The sequence below is a fragment of the Sinohyriopsis cumingii genome, chromosome 15, assembly GCF_028554795.1.
Source record: "Sinohyriopsis cumingii isolate HCF-2022 chromosome 15, ASM2855479v2, whole genome shotgun sequence".
Classification (NCBI taxonomy): domain Eukaryota; kingdom Metazoa; phylum Mollusca; class Bivalvia; order Unionida; family Unionidae; genus Sinohyriopsis; species Sinohyriopsis cumingii.
Window position 1 is genome coordinate 16,700,420 of NC_142975.1, and position 20,153 is coordinate 16,720,572.

The 20,153-nt window shown below is 36.3% G+C and overlaps 1 protein-coding gene across 1 annotated transcript in view; it reads right to left on the minus strand.

Moving 5' to 3' along the window:
- LOC149781324 (solute carrier family 35 member F6-like) overlaps positions 1 to 20,153 on the minus strand; it is a 44,879-nt gene that overhangs the window by 15,275 nt on the left and 9,451 nt on the right. Inside the window, exons 4-6 of the mRNA XM_089935423.1 lie at positions 15,709 to 15,882; positions 9,569 to 9,679; positions 130 to 285 (exon numbers count right to left, since the gene is read on the minus strand). Of these exons, the coding sequence (XP_089791549.1) occupies positions 130 to 285; positions 9,569 to 9,679; positions 15,709 to 15,882 (441 nt within the window). The remainder of the gene's footprint in view (positions 1 to 129; positions 286 to 9,568; positions 9,680 to 15,708; positions 15,883 to 20,153) is intronic.

Consider the following 20,153-nt stretch of genomic DNA (forward strand, 5'->3'; position numbering starts at 1 on the left):
CTTACCACACACATTTCCAATTATAAATACTCAAAATTATTAAAATGACTTCTATATCTCTCAAATATTTCACTTAAGTTGCAAAATTTTAGGTATACAAAATATAGGTGAAACATGAGTCAGCCTTACCTACTGTAGCTACGATGATTTGCCAATTGTTTCCCATTTGTACAAATGCATCTGGGGCATTTTCCAGACGGTGACCCTGGGTGTTGCTAAAAGTTCCAGCATTGATGTAGTAAAAAGGTATCAACAGCAGTCCCAGTATAAAGAATCCAAATACACCTGCAAGCATTGAAAATAAAATTTATTTAATATTTCATGTTTTGTGCCCTAAATTTTAAACATTTATGAGAGGATTATGTACAACAAATACTGCTCTATGGTTTAGCCCTTTACTTATTTCATCAAAAAAGTATGTTAGATTGTACTTAAAATTCAAATTATACAGAAAGACCTCAGCATAATTGTTTTCTATAGCAATGTTTGTCAAATGACAAGAATACTCCGATCACCTTCAGGGTTTATGTGATATATCTTGTCTAATCATGTGTAATGATGTGATACAATTCCTCCAACACTATTCAAGGTAACAACGTAAATATTTAGGGCTGGTCTGTAAATATGCACAATATTTGAGAATATGCATGACAATTCCTAAGTACATGTATCTCAAACAACTAAGTTCCATTGTCAGGCTGGTAAACTTCGATGTAAAACACTAAATACTGCCTAGAATAAACAAAGAAAAAAACCCCACAAAATTCCTAAACAACGTGCCATGCTGCATAAATAGGACTTTATTTTGAAAATTGTCCCTGATTTTGATACTTTTTGGAGCTTGTTGTTGTTGTAGGGTTTAATGCCATTTTTCAGCACATGATAGGCTATACATGGCGGCCAGTATTAATGGTGGAGGAAGAACCCGGGAAAACCTCGGAAAGAACCACCGACCCATGAGAAGCTACTGGCAAGCTTTCTCACATACCCACATTGGCTGAATCGGAGACTGAATCCACGCAGACAGAGGTGAGATGGCAGTGATCCGTAACGGACAGCGCTTTAGACCACACGGCCACTAGGGGCCCCCATTTTTGGAGCTTGTGTTGAGGGGATACGTTTGTAAAAATGAACAGTATAAACCAGAGTCCTCAAAGGGACTGATCATTTCACAAAAAAATCTTTCAGGAATCCATAAGACATGAGTTTTTTCTGTCATTCAACTCGTCAGCTGCTGCAGAATAATGAAATTACCTCTGACATTTTGCAGAAACTCCAAAACACCAACTTTGGTAATAATTTTTATTTAAAAACTCTGATATTCACAAAACAGTGCACTACAAAAGCCTTTGTCATTGGCTTTGACCTTTAACCTCATGATATTGGTTATATCCATAATTACTATTACAAACAAATAAGTTATTTAACTGGTATCATCCAAGGTATTCTTCAGATATACCCACAAACAGGGATTAATAAATAAATCCATTCATACCCGTTTGTACTACCATGCTCAAAAGCCAACACAGTTAAAAGCCAGAGTCATGATCTTTGTCTTTGGAATTAATGAGTGTTGACCATAACCTTGTTTACTGGAATGAAAGTACATGCAAAGGTTGCTTAGAATTCAAATGTCATTATGGTCATTAACTCAGTAAGTACAAAAGTGCAACCAGTGACCTTTGGCTTGACTCCAAGGTCAAGTAAGTATAAGTAAGTTTCACATAACCCATTTCAAATAATAACTAAGTTGGTTTGATATAGCCCATTTCAAATAATAACTAAAAGTTGGTTTGATATAGCCCATTTCAAACAGTAAGTATAAGTAAGTTTCATATAGCCCATTTCAAATAATAACCAAAAGTTTCATATAGCCAATTTCAAATCATAACTATATGTAAGTTTCATACAGCCCATATCAAATAATAACTATAAGTAAGTTTCATATAGCCTATTAAAAAATATAACTATAAGTATGTTTCATATAGCCCATTTCAAATAATAACTATAAGTATGTTTCATATAGCCCATTTCAAATAATAACTATAAGTAAGTTTCATATAGCCCATTTAAAAAAATAACTAAGTAAGTTTCATATAACCCATTTCAAATAATATCTATAAGTTGGTTTCATATAGCCCATTTCAAATAATAACTATAAGTAGGTTTCATATAGCCCATTTCATATCATAACTGTAAGTTGGTTTCATATAGCCCATTTCATATCATAACTAAGTTGGTTTCATATAGCCAATTTCAAATAATAACTAAGTTGGTTTCATTCATATAGCCCATTTCAAATAATAATTAAGTTGGTTTCATATAGCCCATTTCAAATAAAAACTAAGAGTTGGTTTCATATAGCCCATTTCAAATAATAACTAAGTTGGTTTCATATAGCCAATTTCAAATAATAACTAAGTTGGTTCCATATAGCCAATTTCAAATAAAAACTAAGAGTTGGTTTCATATAGCCCATTTCAAATAAAAACTAAGAGTTGGTTTCATATAGCCCATTTCAAATAAAAACTAAGAGTTGGTTTCATATAGCCCATTTCAAATAATAACTAAGTTGGTTTCATATAGCCAATTTCAAATAATAACTAAGTTGGTTTCATATAACCCATTTCAAATAATAACTATAAGTTGGTTTCATATAACCCATTTCAAATAATAACTAAGTTGGTTTCATATAACCCATTTCAAATAATAACTATAAGTTGGTTTCATATAACCCATTTCAAATAATAACTAAGTTGGTTTCATATAGCCAATTTCAAATAATAACTAAGTTGGTTTCATATAGCCCATTTCAAATAAAAACTAAGAGTTGGTTTCATATAGCCCATTTCAAATAATAACTATAAGTATGTTTCATATAGCCCATTTCAAATAATAACTAAGTTTCATATAGCCCATTTCAAATAATAACTATAAGTTGGTTTCATATAGCCAATTTCAAATAATAACTATAAGTAGGTTTCATATAACCCATTTCAAATAATAACTAAGTTTGTTTCATTCATATAGCCCATTTCAAATAATAATTAAGTTGGTTTCATATAGCCCATTTCAAATAATAACTAAGTTGGTTTCATATAGCCAATTTTAAATAAAAACTAAGTTGGTTTCATATAGCCCATTTCAAATAAAAACTAAGAGTTGGTTTCATATAGCCCATTTCAAATAAAAACTAAGAGTTGGTTTCATATAGCCCATTTCAAATAATAACTAAGTTGGTTTCATATAGCCAATTTCAAATAAAAACTAAGCATTGGTTTCATATAGCCCATTTCAAATAAAAACTAAGAGTTGGTTTCATATAGCCCATTTCAAATAATAACTAAGTTGGTTTCATATAGCCAATTTCAAATAATAACTAAGTTGGTTTCATATAACCCATTTCAAATAATAACTATAAGTTGGTTTCATATAACCCATTTCAAATAATAACTAAGTTGGTTTCATATAGCCAATTTCAAATAATAACTAAGTTGGTTTCATATAGCCAATTTCAAATAATAACTAAGTTGGTTTCATATAGCCCATTTCAAATAATAACTAAGTTTCATATAGCCAGTTTCAAATAATAACTATAACATGGTTTCATATAGCCCATTTCAAACATCAACTGTAAGTAGGTTTCATATTGTCCATTTAAGACAATATGTACAAGTAGGTTTAATGGGAGAATTTTGGTGATCACCAAATCTTAATATTACTTATTTATTTCATCACTTGTGCATCAGTACTGCACATAAGTTACAAAAAGAGCCGTTCTTTGACAATTTCTAAGAAATTTCCATAAACTTGATTAACTCATTCGGCCCCAGAGGTTTTTGTTGTTTTTGCCTGAAATGTGCGTAGGAAAGACATTTGGGGGGCTATTTCTGAATACATCGTAATACATTGGCTTTCAACAGATTTTCCAGGAGACTAATGCCTAGTTGTATTAGAAACATCATTTTCCATTGGTTATTTTGCTTGCGCATGAGCAGAACGGTAAAAGTTGGAGTTCTTTTTTTCTTTTTTTGTTGCTTAATGGACCCATCATTTTCGTATGGAGACCGCAATTTATTCCAAATGCCCACCTTATCCTAGTTTTTGCAAAGGTTCACCTATCTGTGTGCAGTTAAGACCAGTATACCTTAGATCTGAGGCCAAAAGGTCTAAAATCCGTACACAAAATCGCATTCCGACCTCGAGAGAATTTTGGGTAAACCAAAAATGAGGCTTTTCCCTCTGTATTTTGTAGTGCAACTAGAACTTCCAGATTATTTGGTATCATTTTAGAGCTATATCTGTCTGCTTTGTTTTAATACCACCCATATTGGTGTATCTTAAATGACCTTGATGCTGCAGAGCTCGGAAGTAGGGTACAGCCTCATCATGACTACAGATGGGATCAGGGCCGAATCAGTTAATAAAGTTTATGGAAATTTCTTAGAAATTGTCAAAGAATGGCTCTTTTTGTAACTTATGTGCAATATTGATGCATAAATGATGAAATAAATAAGTAATATTCAGATTTGGTGATGTCACCAAAATTCTCCCATTAACTCCTTCAGCCCAAGAGGTTTTTGTCATTTTTGCCTGAAATGTGCGTAGGAAAGACATCTGGGGGGCTATTTCTGAATACATCGTAATACATCGGCTTTCAACAGATTTTCCAGGAGACTAATGCCTAGTTGTATTAGAAACATCATTTTCCATTGGCTATTTTGCTTGCGCATGAGCAGAATGATAAAAGTTGGAGTTCTTTTTTTTCTTTTTTATGTTGCTTAATGGACCCATCATTTTCATATGGAGACCGCAATTTATTCCAAACACCTACTTTATCCTAGTTTTTGAAAAGGTTCACCTATCCTTGATGCTGCAGAGCTCGGAAGTAGGGTACAGCCTCATCACGCCTACAGATGGGATTGGGGCCGAATCGGTTAATATGAGCCATTCCAAATAATAAGTATAAGTTGGTTTGATATAATAATAATAATGAGGACTTTGTATAGCGCCTAATCTTTAAAAGCTCTAAGCGCTTTACAACATTAGACAACACCTATAAGATAAAAAACATATAATGATATGATTACAAAAACAAACACCATGAAATCAGAAAACATTAAAAAAAACTGCTGAGAATATTTAATGTAGGAAACATTATTAGGTCTTTAAGTTTGTTCTTGCAGTCGAAATAAGTGAGTTTTGAGAGCCCTCTTGAATGTGATCACTGTGTCTAAGTCCAGTGGGCAATTCATTCCAACGTTGCTGGGCCCTGGTATGCAAAAAAACGCTGTCCATATGACTTTGTTTTCATACTTGGAATAATGAGTATACGATTGTCAGAAGAGAAGCATAAGTATCTTGCTGGTGTGTACACATGTGTGAGGTCGGATAGGTATGTTGGACTAGAGTCCGACAGTGAAACGTAGCACAGAGAACAAATTTTGTGTTTGATTCTGGATCGATTGGATAGCCAGTGTAGGGTACAGAGCAGCGGGGAGGTGTGCTCTGATTGTGGTACTCTTAAGTATGATCCAAGCAGCTGTGTTTTGAACTTTTTGAAGTTTCTGGAGCAGACATTGAGATGAACCAGACAGAATTGAATTACAATAGTCCAGTCTTGAAAGTACTAATGAACACACAAGTGTTTTAGTGGCATCAACTGAAAGATATTTGCGAATTGAGCTGATACGTCTCAGCTCAAGATATGCAGCCTTGCATTTGTTCATGACATGTTGGTGCAATGTGAGAGTACTGTCCAGAGTAACACATAGGTTTCGTACTGATTGTGTGAATTTAATCTTGGTCATGCTGATATTTATTGTTTGAGGTAAAGGATGTGAATGAGAAAGTCTTTTTGTTGTAATCAGAATGGCCTCAGTTTTATCATCATTCATCTGCAGCTTGTTACATGTCATCCATGACTTCACATCAGAAATGCACCTCTTTACACCTTGGATGGTATAGATTTGTATATTTGGGTGTCATCAGCGTACAATTGGTGAGACACTGGATGATAATCTATGACACTTGAGAGCAACTGAGTGTATAGAATGAAAAGAACAGGTCCAAGACCAGACCCATGTGAAACACCACAACATAGATCAACTGGGCTGGAGTGTATTCCATTTGCAGATACAATTTGTGTCCTGTTGACCAGGTAGGACTTGAACCACAGTAAGGCTGTATCATGAATGCCAAATACATGCTGGAGACAGTGAAGTAATATATCATGGTCTATTGTGTCAAATGCTGCAGACAAATCAAGGAGGGTGAGGACTGTAATCTTTCCGCTACCCAACGCAGAGAGAATGTCATTAACTACTTTTAGAAGATTAGTTTCAGTACTGTGGCAAGGGCAATATGCAGATTGTACATTGCTAAAAATACTCTTTGAATTCAGATGAGATACGAGCTGGGATAGAACAACCTTTTCTAAGATTTCTGATATCAATGGGAGATTAGAACCTGGGCGGTAGTTCTTTAAATCATTATGGTCTAGTGTTGGTTTCTTCAGCAGAGGCTTTACAATGGCAGTTTTAAAAAATGATGGGAATTCCCTGGATGAGAGAGAGGTATTAATAACATCAGTTAGTGAAGGCAATACTGGATCTAAGTATTCAAGCAGCATGTTGGAATTGGATCAAGTTCACATGACTTTGGTGCAGTCTTATTCAGGATTGTACGTACAAAATCCATAGAGACAGGTTCAAATGCTGCTAATGGTTGCCGCTCAAATTCTGTATCCCAACTGTATGGTGACGATGAGTCGATTGAAATTGTGGTGTCAAGCTTATCTCTAATGGTTTTGTACTTTGTCACAGAAGACATTTGCAAACGTGTCTGGAAGGTTGACTGGAAAGAAGGTAGTTCGAAGTGGTGTAGATTTGTTCCTTGACATTAGCTTGTTAGTAATCTTGAAGTGCTCTTTGCAGCTGGAACTTTCCATGATCGTATGGACTGCATGGACTATATTTGTGACGTTCTTCTTAGCGGCTTCATAGATTTGCTTATGAATAGCGAGTCTGGTGGAAAGCCAAAGCCTCTCAGCTTTACGGCAGTCTCTTTTAGCAGTGCGAAGCTGGTTTCTAACACTGCTATACCATGGAGAACACTTTTGAATCGATACTCTGGACCTGGTAGCTGGAGTATGTTTGTCAAACAATGAACACAGGCAGCTATCAAGTTGCTATGTGGTAGGAGGTAAGCAAGTTGTTAGGTTACCTTGGACGTCATGCATTAGTTTGGTTCTATTTATCATACGGAGATTTCTCTTAGTAGCAGATAAAGGAGGTGGAGGGTTAAGGACTGATATGTCAAGATGGCATATAATGCAGAGGTGATCTGATGCAAGGTCATGGGATACCAGGGAGGACCACAGAATGTTTTCATCAGGTCTATGAAGAATCCAGTCTAGAATGTGACCATGTTTATGGGTGGGTTGGTTAACTGATTGTTTGAGGTTGAAAACATTAATGGAATTTATGAGTTTTGATGTATTTGGGTTTCCGGGACAGTCAAAGTGAAAGTTGAAATCTCCAAGAATAATCAGGTTGGCATCTGTCGAATTTCCATAGTCCAGGAGATATGGAAACTGCTCCAAAAAGAGAGAGTCAGCCAGCTTGTTTTTTCTACTAGGAGGAGGGCAGTATAGGCAGAAAAAATGGACTGACCTTTGCTCCAGCGTCAGTGTGGTTTGTACTAGTTCAAACGATGTGTGGTCAAAATTGAATGTTGTGGTGTGGTTAAGACGTTTTATCATGGAGTTCTTTGTGATGACAGCAATTCCACCTCCACAAGAATTACGGGGGAACGACTTGATGGAGTAACCAGTGGGTGTTAGATCCACACAATTGGGCTCATCGCCTGATGTTTTTAGCCATGTTTCTGGTCGTTGATAAAATTAACTATTTCTGTGCGCTTTTCAAGTGGTCCTACAGAATAGGCATTGAATAATGCAATATGCAGAGGTATCTCTTGGATAGATGACACAAAGGTTGACGAATTGACTGGGATTTCAATTAGGTTATCTAAATTAACTGTCGATCTTTTTTAAATTGTTGAGCCGAAATAAGGGAGATAACTGGAATTCTTCCTGTTCTACGCCGGCCAGCTTTGAAACAACGTTCTTGTTCCACTTCTGTTCACATTTAGGTAATGATGACTGTAGTCCTAGTTCGTTTAGTCTAGAGCACAATGTAGTTTGGTGAGCCAAGGAGTGGTCATTTAAAGCAATTAATCAGGGTCCATCATAGCATAAATGGGTTGACTGGCGAGTATCACGTGATGGCGGTTTGTTCAAAAACAGTGGAGCAAGACAGCTGAGAAAAAGTCTAATTGTTCCCCTTTCCAAAACAAGGAGATGAAGAGACACATAATAATTTAACAGCCAATACATAATGAACACAATAACGTAGATGAAAACAGGCAACAAGCACAAATATCGTGAAAACGGCACTAGTAAGTATAACTGGTAGCCATTCTTTAAAAGCATCCACTCTAACTTCTGATTTTGAGGTTGAATTATTAAATTAATAAGGATGCAATTTTACTTTTGGTACTATCATTCTTTTTCTTCTCCAAAATATAATTGTAAAATATTATTTAACATATCAAAGTTAATTATGGATATATTTACAGAGTAGTGCTTGTTAGCCATAGGTATGGCTAAATCACCAACCAACCATAAGATATTATTGCTACACAAGGCATAGTTTGTTTGAAGTAAATTACTCTTTGTAGTTTTAAAAGTCCATTGGGCACAATTTCATTGAAGATCAACGACACCATGGGATGTTTTAGGGCAATCATATCAAATCATATGATATCCCCTGACTCAAAACCCCATTTTTGTATGCTTTCCAAAGTTTTTTTTTTATTTACAGAGCTTCATCTGAGTCAAAAACAACTGGAATGTATAAACATTTGACTCCATATATCAAAGAATATCAATGTGCTGAACATCTAAACAGTTCTAGTGTGGGTTTGTTAATACAAATCTTGGATTAAATGCCATGTACGATTAAAATGGGTATATAATAAAAAGCTATGCTTCAAAATATTAATTAATTTTTTGTTTCGTATCTGTAACCGTTTTAAACTAGTAACAGGTTCCCTTTATGTAGACATCTCCCACATATATCTGACCTTTTCTCATATGACTGAGAAATGCTAATGATTAAAATGGAGTCAGTTCACACATACATTTATGTGTCTTTTAATCTAAGTAGAAAAAGTCCTGAAGACCTAGTAAACTCTACAGAGGTGAACAACTGGACTTCCAAATAGTCCATCTTAAATAGTTAAATAGTATGCCTTGGTATGACTGTCAATGAGTAATGGCTTTTCTAGTTGTTTTTCATGTTAAATCAAGAACTATAACAAACCTTCCCATCAGATAGCTTCAACAGCAGGAACATTATATCAATGAATAATGGCCTTTCTATTTTTTTAAATGTTAAATAGAGAAACATAACATACCTTCCCATCTGACTACTTCAACAAGATGTCAATAAGTAATGACATTTATATATTTTTTTCTAATGTTAAATTGAGAATTATAACAAACCTTCCCATCCAACTGCTTGAAGAGCTGGAACATTATGTTTGGTGATGAATTTCTCCTCATACACCATCTGTACTCCTACGATAACTTGGGCCATCACAATTAATAGATCCCCTAGAAAATAAAAAGCATGGAAAGATTACTTGAGATGTTTTGAAAATGTATCAGAATATTGAAATAATTCTTATCCACCATCTGTCTGGTTAGTCATTCTGTCTGTGCTGAATTTTAGCAAACTTAACATTTTACATGTCAGTATGGTAAGTGGTAATAATTTTGGTTCCTTTGTCTGCAGTCCCAGGATGTGAGTTAATGATAAAGTTTCTGAAAGTGTAATCACAGTGACAGTTTCAACTATTTTTTACCCTAAACTTTAATTGCAGTCATAGTGAGAAAATGCACTGTTCAGAGTGGAAGATTAGTGGCTGTGGTGAGAAGTGTTTGTAGGAAGTAAAACTAATTTTAGTGATATAATACTTACCTGTTACTATTGCATTACTTACCTCTCCAAGACAGAAATTACCATCATCCACCACATTACAAAATTCCATCCTTCCATTAGATGGAAAGTTCCAAAGTGTCTAGAACTAGATACAGTCTGTATCACACATCATGGTTTCATGCACCATAGCCCCCCCCCCCCCGAATGACCCAGACTACTTGCGGAACATCAGAAGGGTGGGAGGAGGCAAATCTGGCAATGGCAACAAGTAAGTATTATTTCATTAAATTTACTTTTACCCCCCCCCCCCCACCACATTAAATATTATTAATACAACCTGTTAATATTTTGTCGCTGAATTTGTGGCATCAAGGGATTGATGAGCTCTTTTGATAGTGAGGTCAATCCACCTGGAAGTGGTGGATGCCAAATTGTCAGCGCAGCCCTGAAGAGGTCAGAAAATGTGCTTCCTAACCTTCCTTCTCCCTTTCGAAGTGGCCAAATAGAACCATAAAACACTAAGTGGGCATAAAAGTATATCTTGATCATCCACAGCGCAAGGTTAAATTCGTGAATGAAGATTCATCCAATGGTTCATGGCGGTTGTTACAGGACCACAACACACAAGATTCTATCTGGGAATTAGGGTGCATGAATCTGGTCTCTGCAGCTCAAATAAAAGCAACTGAACCAATGGCTGGTTCTTAAAAAATGTGGGCAAATAATAATAATAACAATAAAAACTGAGCATTCTCTCTTGTCATGCATGAAAAGAAGAAAATCTGCCACCGTAATCAAAAAGGGACAGCTTTGACTAACATGTTTCCTACTGCACCAATCACAAAAGATTCTCCATTTTGCATCATACATCTTGGATGTGGATTGTTTCCTTACATGAATGATGTGACTGGAAACCTTGCTTGATAACTCTTCCCAACAGGCAGATTACTTGAGAGGGGCTGTGAGTAAAGCTGGAGAATCTGTGGTCTGTTATGCAGAAGAGACCTCTAGTGCTATGATTGTAGGATCCTCCGCTAAGGCAATGTTCTGGGCTGGTCTACCAACAGGTCAAGAATACCGTTAAACAATGAACACGGAGGCCACAGCTGGGTTATCAAAAGAAGCTGAACAGCGGAGATCCTGACTTTGTGAAGCACTTGCACTATCATGTGAACAGTAGAAAGGCATAAGGTAAGATATCATCCTACCTCAGACTGAGGGCAACCATTACCCATGCCATCTGAATGAGAAAACATAAAAGGGGAGCTTGTTGTTCAGTCCACCAAGGGTCTCCTGCACAGTCTAAAAAGAGACTACAGACTTGTTTACACATCATTACACGATTATTACCTAGCCTCTCTTGACTGACTGACTGCCAGAAACTTCTTCTCGCTAGGAGTGCAACAAACCCAGCAGGTAAAGCCTTCTGAGGTTAACTAATGAAGGTGGTTCCAAACCTCTATACATAAATAAGCATGCATGAATCCTTGCAGCATGAGGTATGCTACCAATGATATGAGGTTGGAGGAGACAATAATACAGTAACTCCTTACTTGGTTGACACATCCTGTAAAGCACAAACTATCACCCTCATTTCCAAATTTTTTAAAATAGTCCTTATGACTCCAAGTGAACACATCATCTTGTATCTGATGCGTCTGTGAGCATACAGAAGTGGGGTTGGCAGTGTGCATAGGGACCCAAGACATGAACTGGTCATAATCTTCCCACTCAGGGTTCATACAGAATTCTGAATGAGGTGGTTCCAAACCTCTGTACAAGAGATAGATAAATTCCATTCCTAGACAAATCTGAGTTGTTGGAGAATACCTGTGTAGTTTTTAGTTTGTCAGGAGGAGAAACTAGAGGGGAACATGTGCAGTTTTTCTACAGGAATCAAGTCTGCCATGGAGTTCAAAATACCCATTAGAGATCGATGTAAGCAAATCATGACTTGCTGAGTATCTAAAAGTACCAGAATTCTGTCTAGAAGGGCACAAACTAATGTCTGAGAGTCCTTGGCATAAGCTCAGTCCCTCACTTTCAAAAGGATAGAAAAAAATGAAAAAGTATATATTATCATGATCAGGACTGAATTCTTAGCCGATTATAATATTACACTAAAAATGAAATATTTTTAGCAAATGAAATGCAAAGTTTCAATATTATAAAATTACAATTTTTACTCCTACAATACTAAAATCAAAATCAACAAAAGAATAAAGTCATCAACAATTAGTTTCAATCCCAATAAGGATCAATTAGAAAGTTTTTTTCAAGTAAAATAGCATCTCCATTCACACCAAGGAAACTTTTTTCACGAGAAAACGCCTGGTATTATGCTGTACTGTATAAAAGAATAGAAATTACAATCAATAATTAATAATGAAGGAATTAAACAATTTACCTTATTCAAAATAAATATATTAATACTGATAGTCCACATAACCCGTATCAAAGACTGACTCAAAAGAATGATGATTTATGCAACCCGTATCAAAGACTGATTCCCAAGAATGATGATTCATATAATCTGTATCAAAGACTGATTCCCAAGAATGATGATTCATATAACCCATATCAAAAACTGATTCCCAAGAATGATGATTCATATAACCCATATCAAAGACTGATTCCCAAGAATGATGATTCATATAACCCATATCAAAGACTGATTCCCAAGAATGATCATATAAACAACCTGTATCAAGGACTGATTCCCAAGAATGATCATATATACAACCTGTATCAAAGACTGATTCCCAAGAATGATGATTCATATAATCCGTATCAAAGACTGATTCCCAAGAATGATGATTCATATAACCCATATCAAAGACTGATTCCCAAGAATGATGATTCATATAACCCATATCAAAAACTGATTCCCAAGAATGATGATCCATATAAGTGACTGACTCCCAAGCATATAACCCATTAGACTGACTCCCAATATTGATGATCCATGTAACCCATATCAGAGACTGACTTACAAGGATATAACCCATATCAAAGACTGACTCCAAGAATGATGATCTATAAAACCCATATTAAGTGACTGGCTCCCAAGCATACAATCCATAAAAGAGACTCACATACATATAACCCATATCAAAGACTGACTCCAAGAATGATGATCTATAAAACCCATATTAAGTGACTGACTCCCAAGCATACAATCCATAAAAGAGACTCACATACATATAACCCAAATCAAAGACTGACTCCAAGAATGATGATCTATATAGCCCATATCAAAGACTGACACCCACACATAATGATCAGTGGGTTTTTCGATGGAATGGTTTTGGCTAAGACTGCTGTCACAGAACTAATGTAACAAAGTTAGATCTTATTGCTACAATTGTTAAAAACCAGCTGTTGCCTGCTGATTTATACACATATCAATAGAGGCATTTACAGCTCCGTACACATACCGTGGCAGACATTTACAGCTCCATACATAAACCATGGCAGGCATTTACAGCTCCATACACAAACCATGGCAGGCATTTACAGCTCCATACACACACCATGGCAGGCATTTACAGCTCCATATACACACCATGGCAGGCATTTGCAGCTCCATATACACACCAAGGCAGGCATTTACAGCTCCATACACACACCATGGCAGGCATTTACAGCTCCATATACACACCAAGGCAGGCATTTACAGCTCCATACACACATCATGACAGGCATTTACAGCTCCATATACACACCATGACAGGCATTTACAGCTCCATATACACACCATGGCAGGCATTTACAGCTCCATATACACACCAAGGCAGGCATTTACAGCTCCATACACACACCATGGCAGGCATTTACAGCTCCATACACACATCAAGGCAGGCATCTGCACCCTTAATCATGTGACTCGTTTTCATTTGCCAGAGTTGGTTATACTCATCAGATGTATGGTCCAAATTGCACCCAATACAATTTATAATGATATAGTCACTGGAATTTTCAGCCAGCATGAGTAATCATTACCATTATGGTCCAAATGAACTCCATACAATTTATAAGATAGAAAAACTGGTACTTTTCAGCCAGCATGAGTACTCTTCACATGTATGGTCTAAATTGAACCCCATACAATTTATAAAGATAGAGAAACTGGCATGAGTACTCATCACATATACAGTCCCAGTAGCACCTGAATAATTTATGAATGTAGAAACTGTATGTATGTTTCAGCTTGCATCCCTGACATTTAATCCTGTCAACAAAGACATCACAACAATGGCATGCATCAGTAAAGGAATGGACTGAACTTACTCTAAAGATGATGCTATGAATAAATAAATATACCAAAGGAAATAATAGGAATGGTCTTAAAGATGTAATAAATTATGAATTACTTGACAGAATTCACAAAATGGGTTGAGTACTGAGTACATTGAAAGTAATGTAAACCACAGGGAAGGAAATTAACATGGCACCAGTACAAATTTTGCATGACAGGTAATAAAGACCATAGGGCAGGCAATTATGATGATACCTGTAAGTCTTTTGCATGACAGGTAATAAAGACCATAGGGCAGGCAATTATGATGATACCTGTAAGTCTTTTGCATGACAGGTAATAAAGACCATAGGGCAGGCAATTATGATGATACCTGTAAGTCTTTTGCATGACAGGTAATAAAGACCATAGGGCAGGCAATTATGATGATACCTGTAAGTCTTTTGCATGACAGGTAATAAAGACCATAGGGCAGGCAATTATGATGATACCTGTAAGTCTTTTGCATGACAGGTAATAAAGACCATAGGGCAGGCAATTATGATGATACCTATAAGTCTTTTGCATGATGAGTAATAAATACCAAAGGGCAGGCAATTAACATGGCACCAATAAGCTTACTGTAAGATAAAGTTAGACAACTGAAGAAAATTAGCTGGAGTATTCTTCCCTGAGAAACTGCATAACTGATGAAAGAATATTTCTTACTCATGATAGGCAGTAGGAGCTGACCTCTATCACCTGTGGCATGCAAATGATGTTTTACCAAATTAATATTTCACATACCAGAGTCCACAATAGTCTTAATATGAAAGAAAGAGACACAAGGTAGAAGAAACTGCAAAATCTGTACTTCTATAAAATACAGTCTGAAATCAATAACATACTGCATCCTCAGTTCCCAGTAATGGGGGCCCCCTGGTAGCCATGGATAGCATTACATGTTTTTCAATAAACCTGATATTGGTTTAAACCGTCTAAAACTTAGCCTAACATAGCTGTAATAATTATACGAATATAAATGACAGTCCGACCACAGTTTTCAGGGTGTATTTGTAGATCTATATTTTATGTACCCCAGGCCCCCCAAAGCTTTATTCTGCCCCTGGGTGGGGGGACCCTTCTGTTCTCTTATATGCATGTCAATGCACACTACCTACAATCATTTAAAACACAATCTGAAGTTAATATATACTTACTGACATATTTACAATGCAATATCAATTGATTCCCACTCCAGTTGAGAAAGTTACATCTATAATCAAAATTCTATTGGTAATTACAACACTTTGACCTTTCTGACAATGGGCAATGATAAAGTAGAAGTCATTATTTCATAACATGTAGTAGCGATCAAATGGGGGAAGAATGTAGTAGCTGATGGCTATTTTGGATAACACTAGTGGGAACATTGAGAAGTATATCTGTGTAAACAATCCTCACCTGCTATGATGCCATTTGTATCAGTTGTGGAAGTATTGTCTCCAAACACAATGTCTGCCACACCAACCACTGCAAGTCCAATGGTGACCATCACCATCCCAGCCCACATCACAGGTTTGATCATTCTGCCAAGAAATGCCACAGACAGGAGGGCAGTAAATATTATAACAGCACCTGCAAAAAGAAACATAATTTGTGTACAAAACTTTCTCACATGGACAAAATGTACTATTGAAATGTCAACATTTTACAAAAATTTTGAAGATAGGATATCCTTCCACTATAAATACAGTGGTCCCTCACTATTATAAAATCACAGTATATTGCCAAATGTTACATAGTTCTTCCACTATATATACAGTGGTCCCTCACTATCAGAATTTCACAGTATAATACCAGATGTTACATAATCCTTCTCCTTATATAAAGTGGTCCCTTATTATTATAATGTCACAGTATAATGCTGGATGTTACATAATCCTTCTACTCTATATAAAGTGGTCCCTTATTATTATAATGTCACAGTATAATGCTGGATGTTACATAATCCTTCTACTCTATATAAAGTGGTCCCTTATTATTATAATGTCACAGTATAATGCTGGATGTTACATAATCCTTCTACTCTATATAAAGTGGTCCCTTATTATTATAATGTCACAGTATAATGCTGGATGTTACATAATTCTTCTCCTTTATATAAAGTGGTCCCTTATTATTATAATGTTACAGTATAATGCTGGATGTTACATAATCCTTCTACTCTATATAAAGTGGTCCCTTATTATTATAATGTCACAGTATAATGTTGGATGTTACATAATCCTTCTACTCTATATATAAAGTGGTCCCATATTATTATAATGTCACAGTATAATGCTGGATGTTACATAATCCTTCTACTCTATATATAAAGTGGTCCCATATTATTATAATGTCACAGTATAATACTGGATGTTACATAATCCTTCTACTCTATATATAAAGTGGTCCCATATTATTATAATGTCACAGTATAATACTGGATGTTACATAATCCTTCTACTCTATATAAAGTGGTCCCTTATTATTATAATGTCACAGTATAATGTTGGATGTTACATAATCCTTCTACTCTATATATAAAGTGGTCCCATATTATTATAATGTCACAGTATAATACTGGATGTTACATAATCCTTCTACTCTATATATAAAGTGGTCCCATATTATTATAATGTCACAGTATAATACTGGATGTTACATAATCCTTCTACTCTATATAAAGTGGTCCCTTATTATTATAATGTCACAGTATAATGCTGGATGTTACATAATCCTTCTACTCTATATATAAAGTGGTCCCTTATTATTATAATGTCACAGTATAATGCTGGATGTTACATAATCCTTCTATTCAATATAAAGTGGTCCCTTATTATTATAATGTCACAGTATAATGCTGGATGTTACATAATCCATATCAAAAACTGATTCCCAAGAATGATGATCCATATAAGTGACTGACTCCCAAGCATATAACCCATTAGAGACTGACTCCCAATATTGATGATCCATGTAACCCATGGTATGAATAATCTGTGACCACCAAGGGTCACCCCCATGGTATGAATAATCTGTGACCACCAAGGGTCACCCCCATGGTATGAATAATCTGTGACCACCAAGGGTCACCCACATGGTATGAATAATCTGTGACCACCAAGGGTCACCGCCATGGTATGAACAGAGATTGGTAAAGAGACCACCCCATGAGGACTACCTTGCCTCTCCTGGACAGACTGTCCACCAGAATATCTCTCTTCTCTGAAAATTGGCAAACACAGGTAATAATCCTTACTGAGGCTGCCAAGCAAAGAAGGTTCCAAACATTCACACAACGAGAATGAGCATGTGAGACCATTATGTAATTACCCCTTACTTGGATGGCTAAAAAGACTGCATTCATTTCCAAATTGTTTATGTGCAAGGCAGCTTCTTCCCAGGACAACGAACCCTTAAGAACTATCCTTTCTGACTCAAGGTCATGCCTGGTCAGATAAGAGTGTGGTTCAGGGGTGTGAAGTCATAATGCAGTCAGAAAATAGTCCTGACTAGCCAACTAACTCAAGTGGTGATAAACTTCTGACCACAGAGAAATACTAGCTGACTGGGGATACTTGGCAATTTCTAGTTCACCAGATAAGAAACTGGAGATGGCACAAGTATGGTCTTCCTAGGAGAACCACATCCACCACAGAGTTCAAGGTTCCCATGTGGGTTAGAGATAGGTGAGCCAGTGAACTTTTGACCTTCAACTACCACAAAAAAGAGCCAGCATTTTGTCTCTCCTGTCCAGCAAAACACACACTAGCCCATGGTTGGTGAGAAAATTTATTCATACATAAATGATATCCTGTAAAGGAATGAGCTCAGATTTCTCAAGGTTCAGAAACTGGAAAACATCCTGGTCCAGGCAAAAATACAGGTATTTCCTGTGAGGAGAAAAGATTAGGCTATGATGGTACATATCATGAAGGTCAAAAGAAACTGCACAGTTGCCAGGCCTTATGGAATTTCTGGGTCAGGTACTGCTGCCTATAGCAGGACAGGAAGAGCAGTGATAAGTCGAAACATTCTGCGTATTTTTGAGATGTAACAGGACTGAAAACGAATGGACTGAATGATAACACAATACAATGTGAGTAAATGAAGTTTATGAAATGAAAAAAAAAATGTTTATGACAATACACATGCAAGTAGGCTCACAAATCCATGCACTACATATGATACAAGACTCCCATACTGAACATGTTATGAAAATACAGAATCAGATATAAAACTAATAGGAATATGGTTCATATGTCCACCATTCATATAATGAAAAAAAAACAAATATGATACACAGAGTCATATGACACACAAAAAGAAAAGTATGGTTCACACAACCAAATGATACAGAGAAAATTATATATGGTTCACACAACCATATGATACAGAGAAAAATATGTATGGTTCACACAATCAAATGATAGAGAAAAATACGTATGGTTCACACAACCAAATGATACAGAGGTTCACACAACCAAATGATACAGAGAAAAATACGTATGGTTCACACAACCAAATGATACAGAGAAAAATACGTATTGTTCACACAACCAAATGATACAAAGAAAAATATGTATGGTTTGCACAACCAAATGATACAGAGAAAAATATGTATGGTTCACACAACCAAATGATACAGAGAAAAATATGTATGGTTCACACAATCAAATGATAGAGAAAAATACATATGGTTCACATAACCAAATGATAGAGAAAAATATGTATGGTTCACACAACCAAATGATACAGAGAAAAATACATATGGTTCACACAACCAAATGATAGAGAAAAATATGTATGATTCACACAACCAAATGATACAAAGAAAATTAAGTACGGTGCACAACCATGTGTCCTTGTAAACACACCAGTGTACACTGCCCTTATACAGTGTTTGGAATTCACAACACTATTCCTTGGCCTTCTCTAGAATCTGGAACTGGTATTCAACAATTTCTGTCATGTAACAGATACACTGTTGGTTGAAATGGGTTCGCTGTTGCACTGCTGGTCATGGCCTCCCAATTCTGGCTCTTCCAGCTGATCCATCCATCAAACCAGCCCTATGGGTGCAGAAAGATGTAAGTGTACTGACACTCCTTGACAAGGTCCAAGCAATCACTGTGTCGCATAAGAGAAGATGTTTCCTATAAATACTGAGAAGAAAAAAATGTACACAACCGTGGGTAAAGTACCTGTGCACAATGTGCTATAAGGGTATCTCACCAAAAGCGATCTATGGCGAGATGCATGTATTGCCCGGTCACAAAAAAAGAAGAAAAAAAACATATGAACTACCCTAGGTAATGCTGTATGCATCTAAGAAACCAATTTACCGAAATTGTTTTAAGGCATTACCCAATCACAGTCAAGCCCTAATCTCCCTACTGTGCTTTCTGCAGAAGGGTGTGTACATCTTTCCTAAACTGAGTCAGTTTTGACATGTGATAAAGTGTATAGGTCCTTGCATGAGGAGGATGTTGCCAGAAATGAAGCTTGTATCCTTCCTTACAACAGAAATTATCTACTTACCTTCGATTGTGATAGACTAAACTCACAAAAAGAGACGCTTTAACTGGTGTTACTTCCTGAACAGAAGAATGCTCCTTTTTAAACTCTGAATAAGGACCCAAGGGTTGGTTAGAATAACGACACTTCCTGGCAGGTTTGACAGGCCAGGAGCAGCTACTAAAAGAAGATCAGCATGCAATGCTCTATCATCTTCACTCTGGAAGGTGAGCCCAAATTCCTATACAAATTCTGACTTTTGTTGCCCATGCATCCATTTGGAAGACAAAGGGGGCATAAGAAGCCAAGCAGAAGAGTTAACCCCCGTATGATGCTGAAAGCAGCAG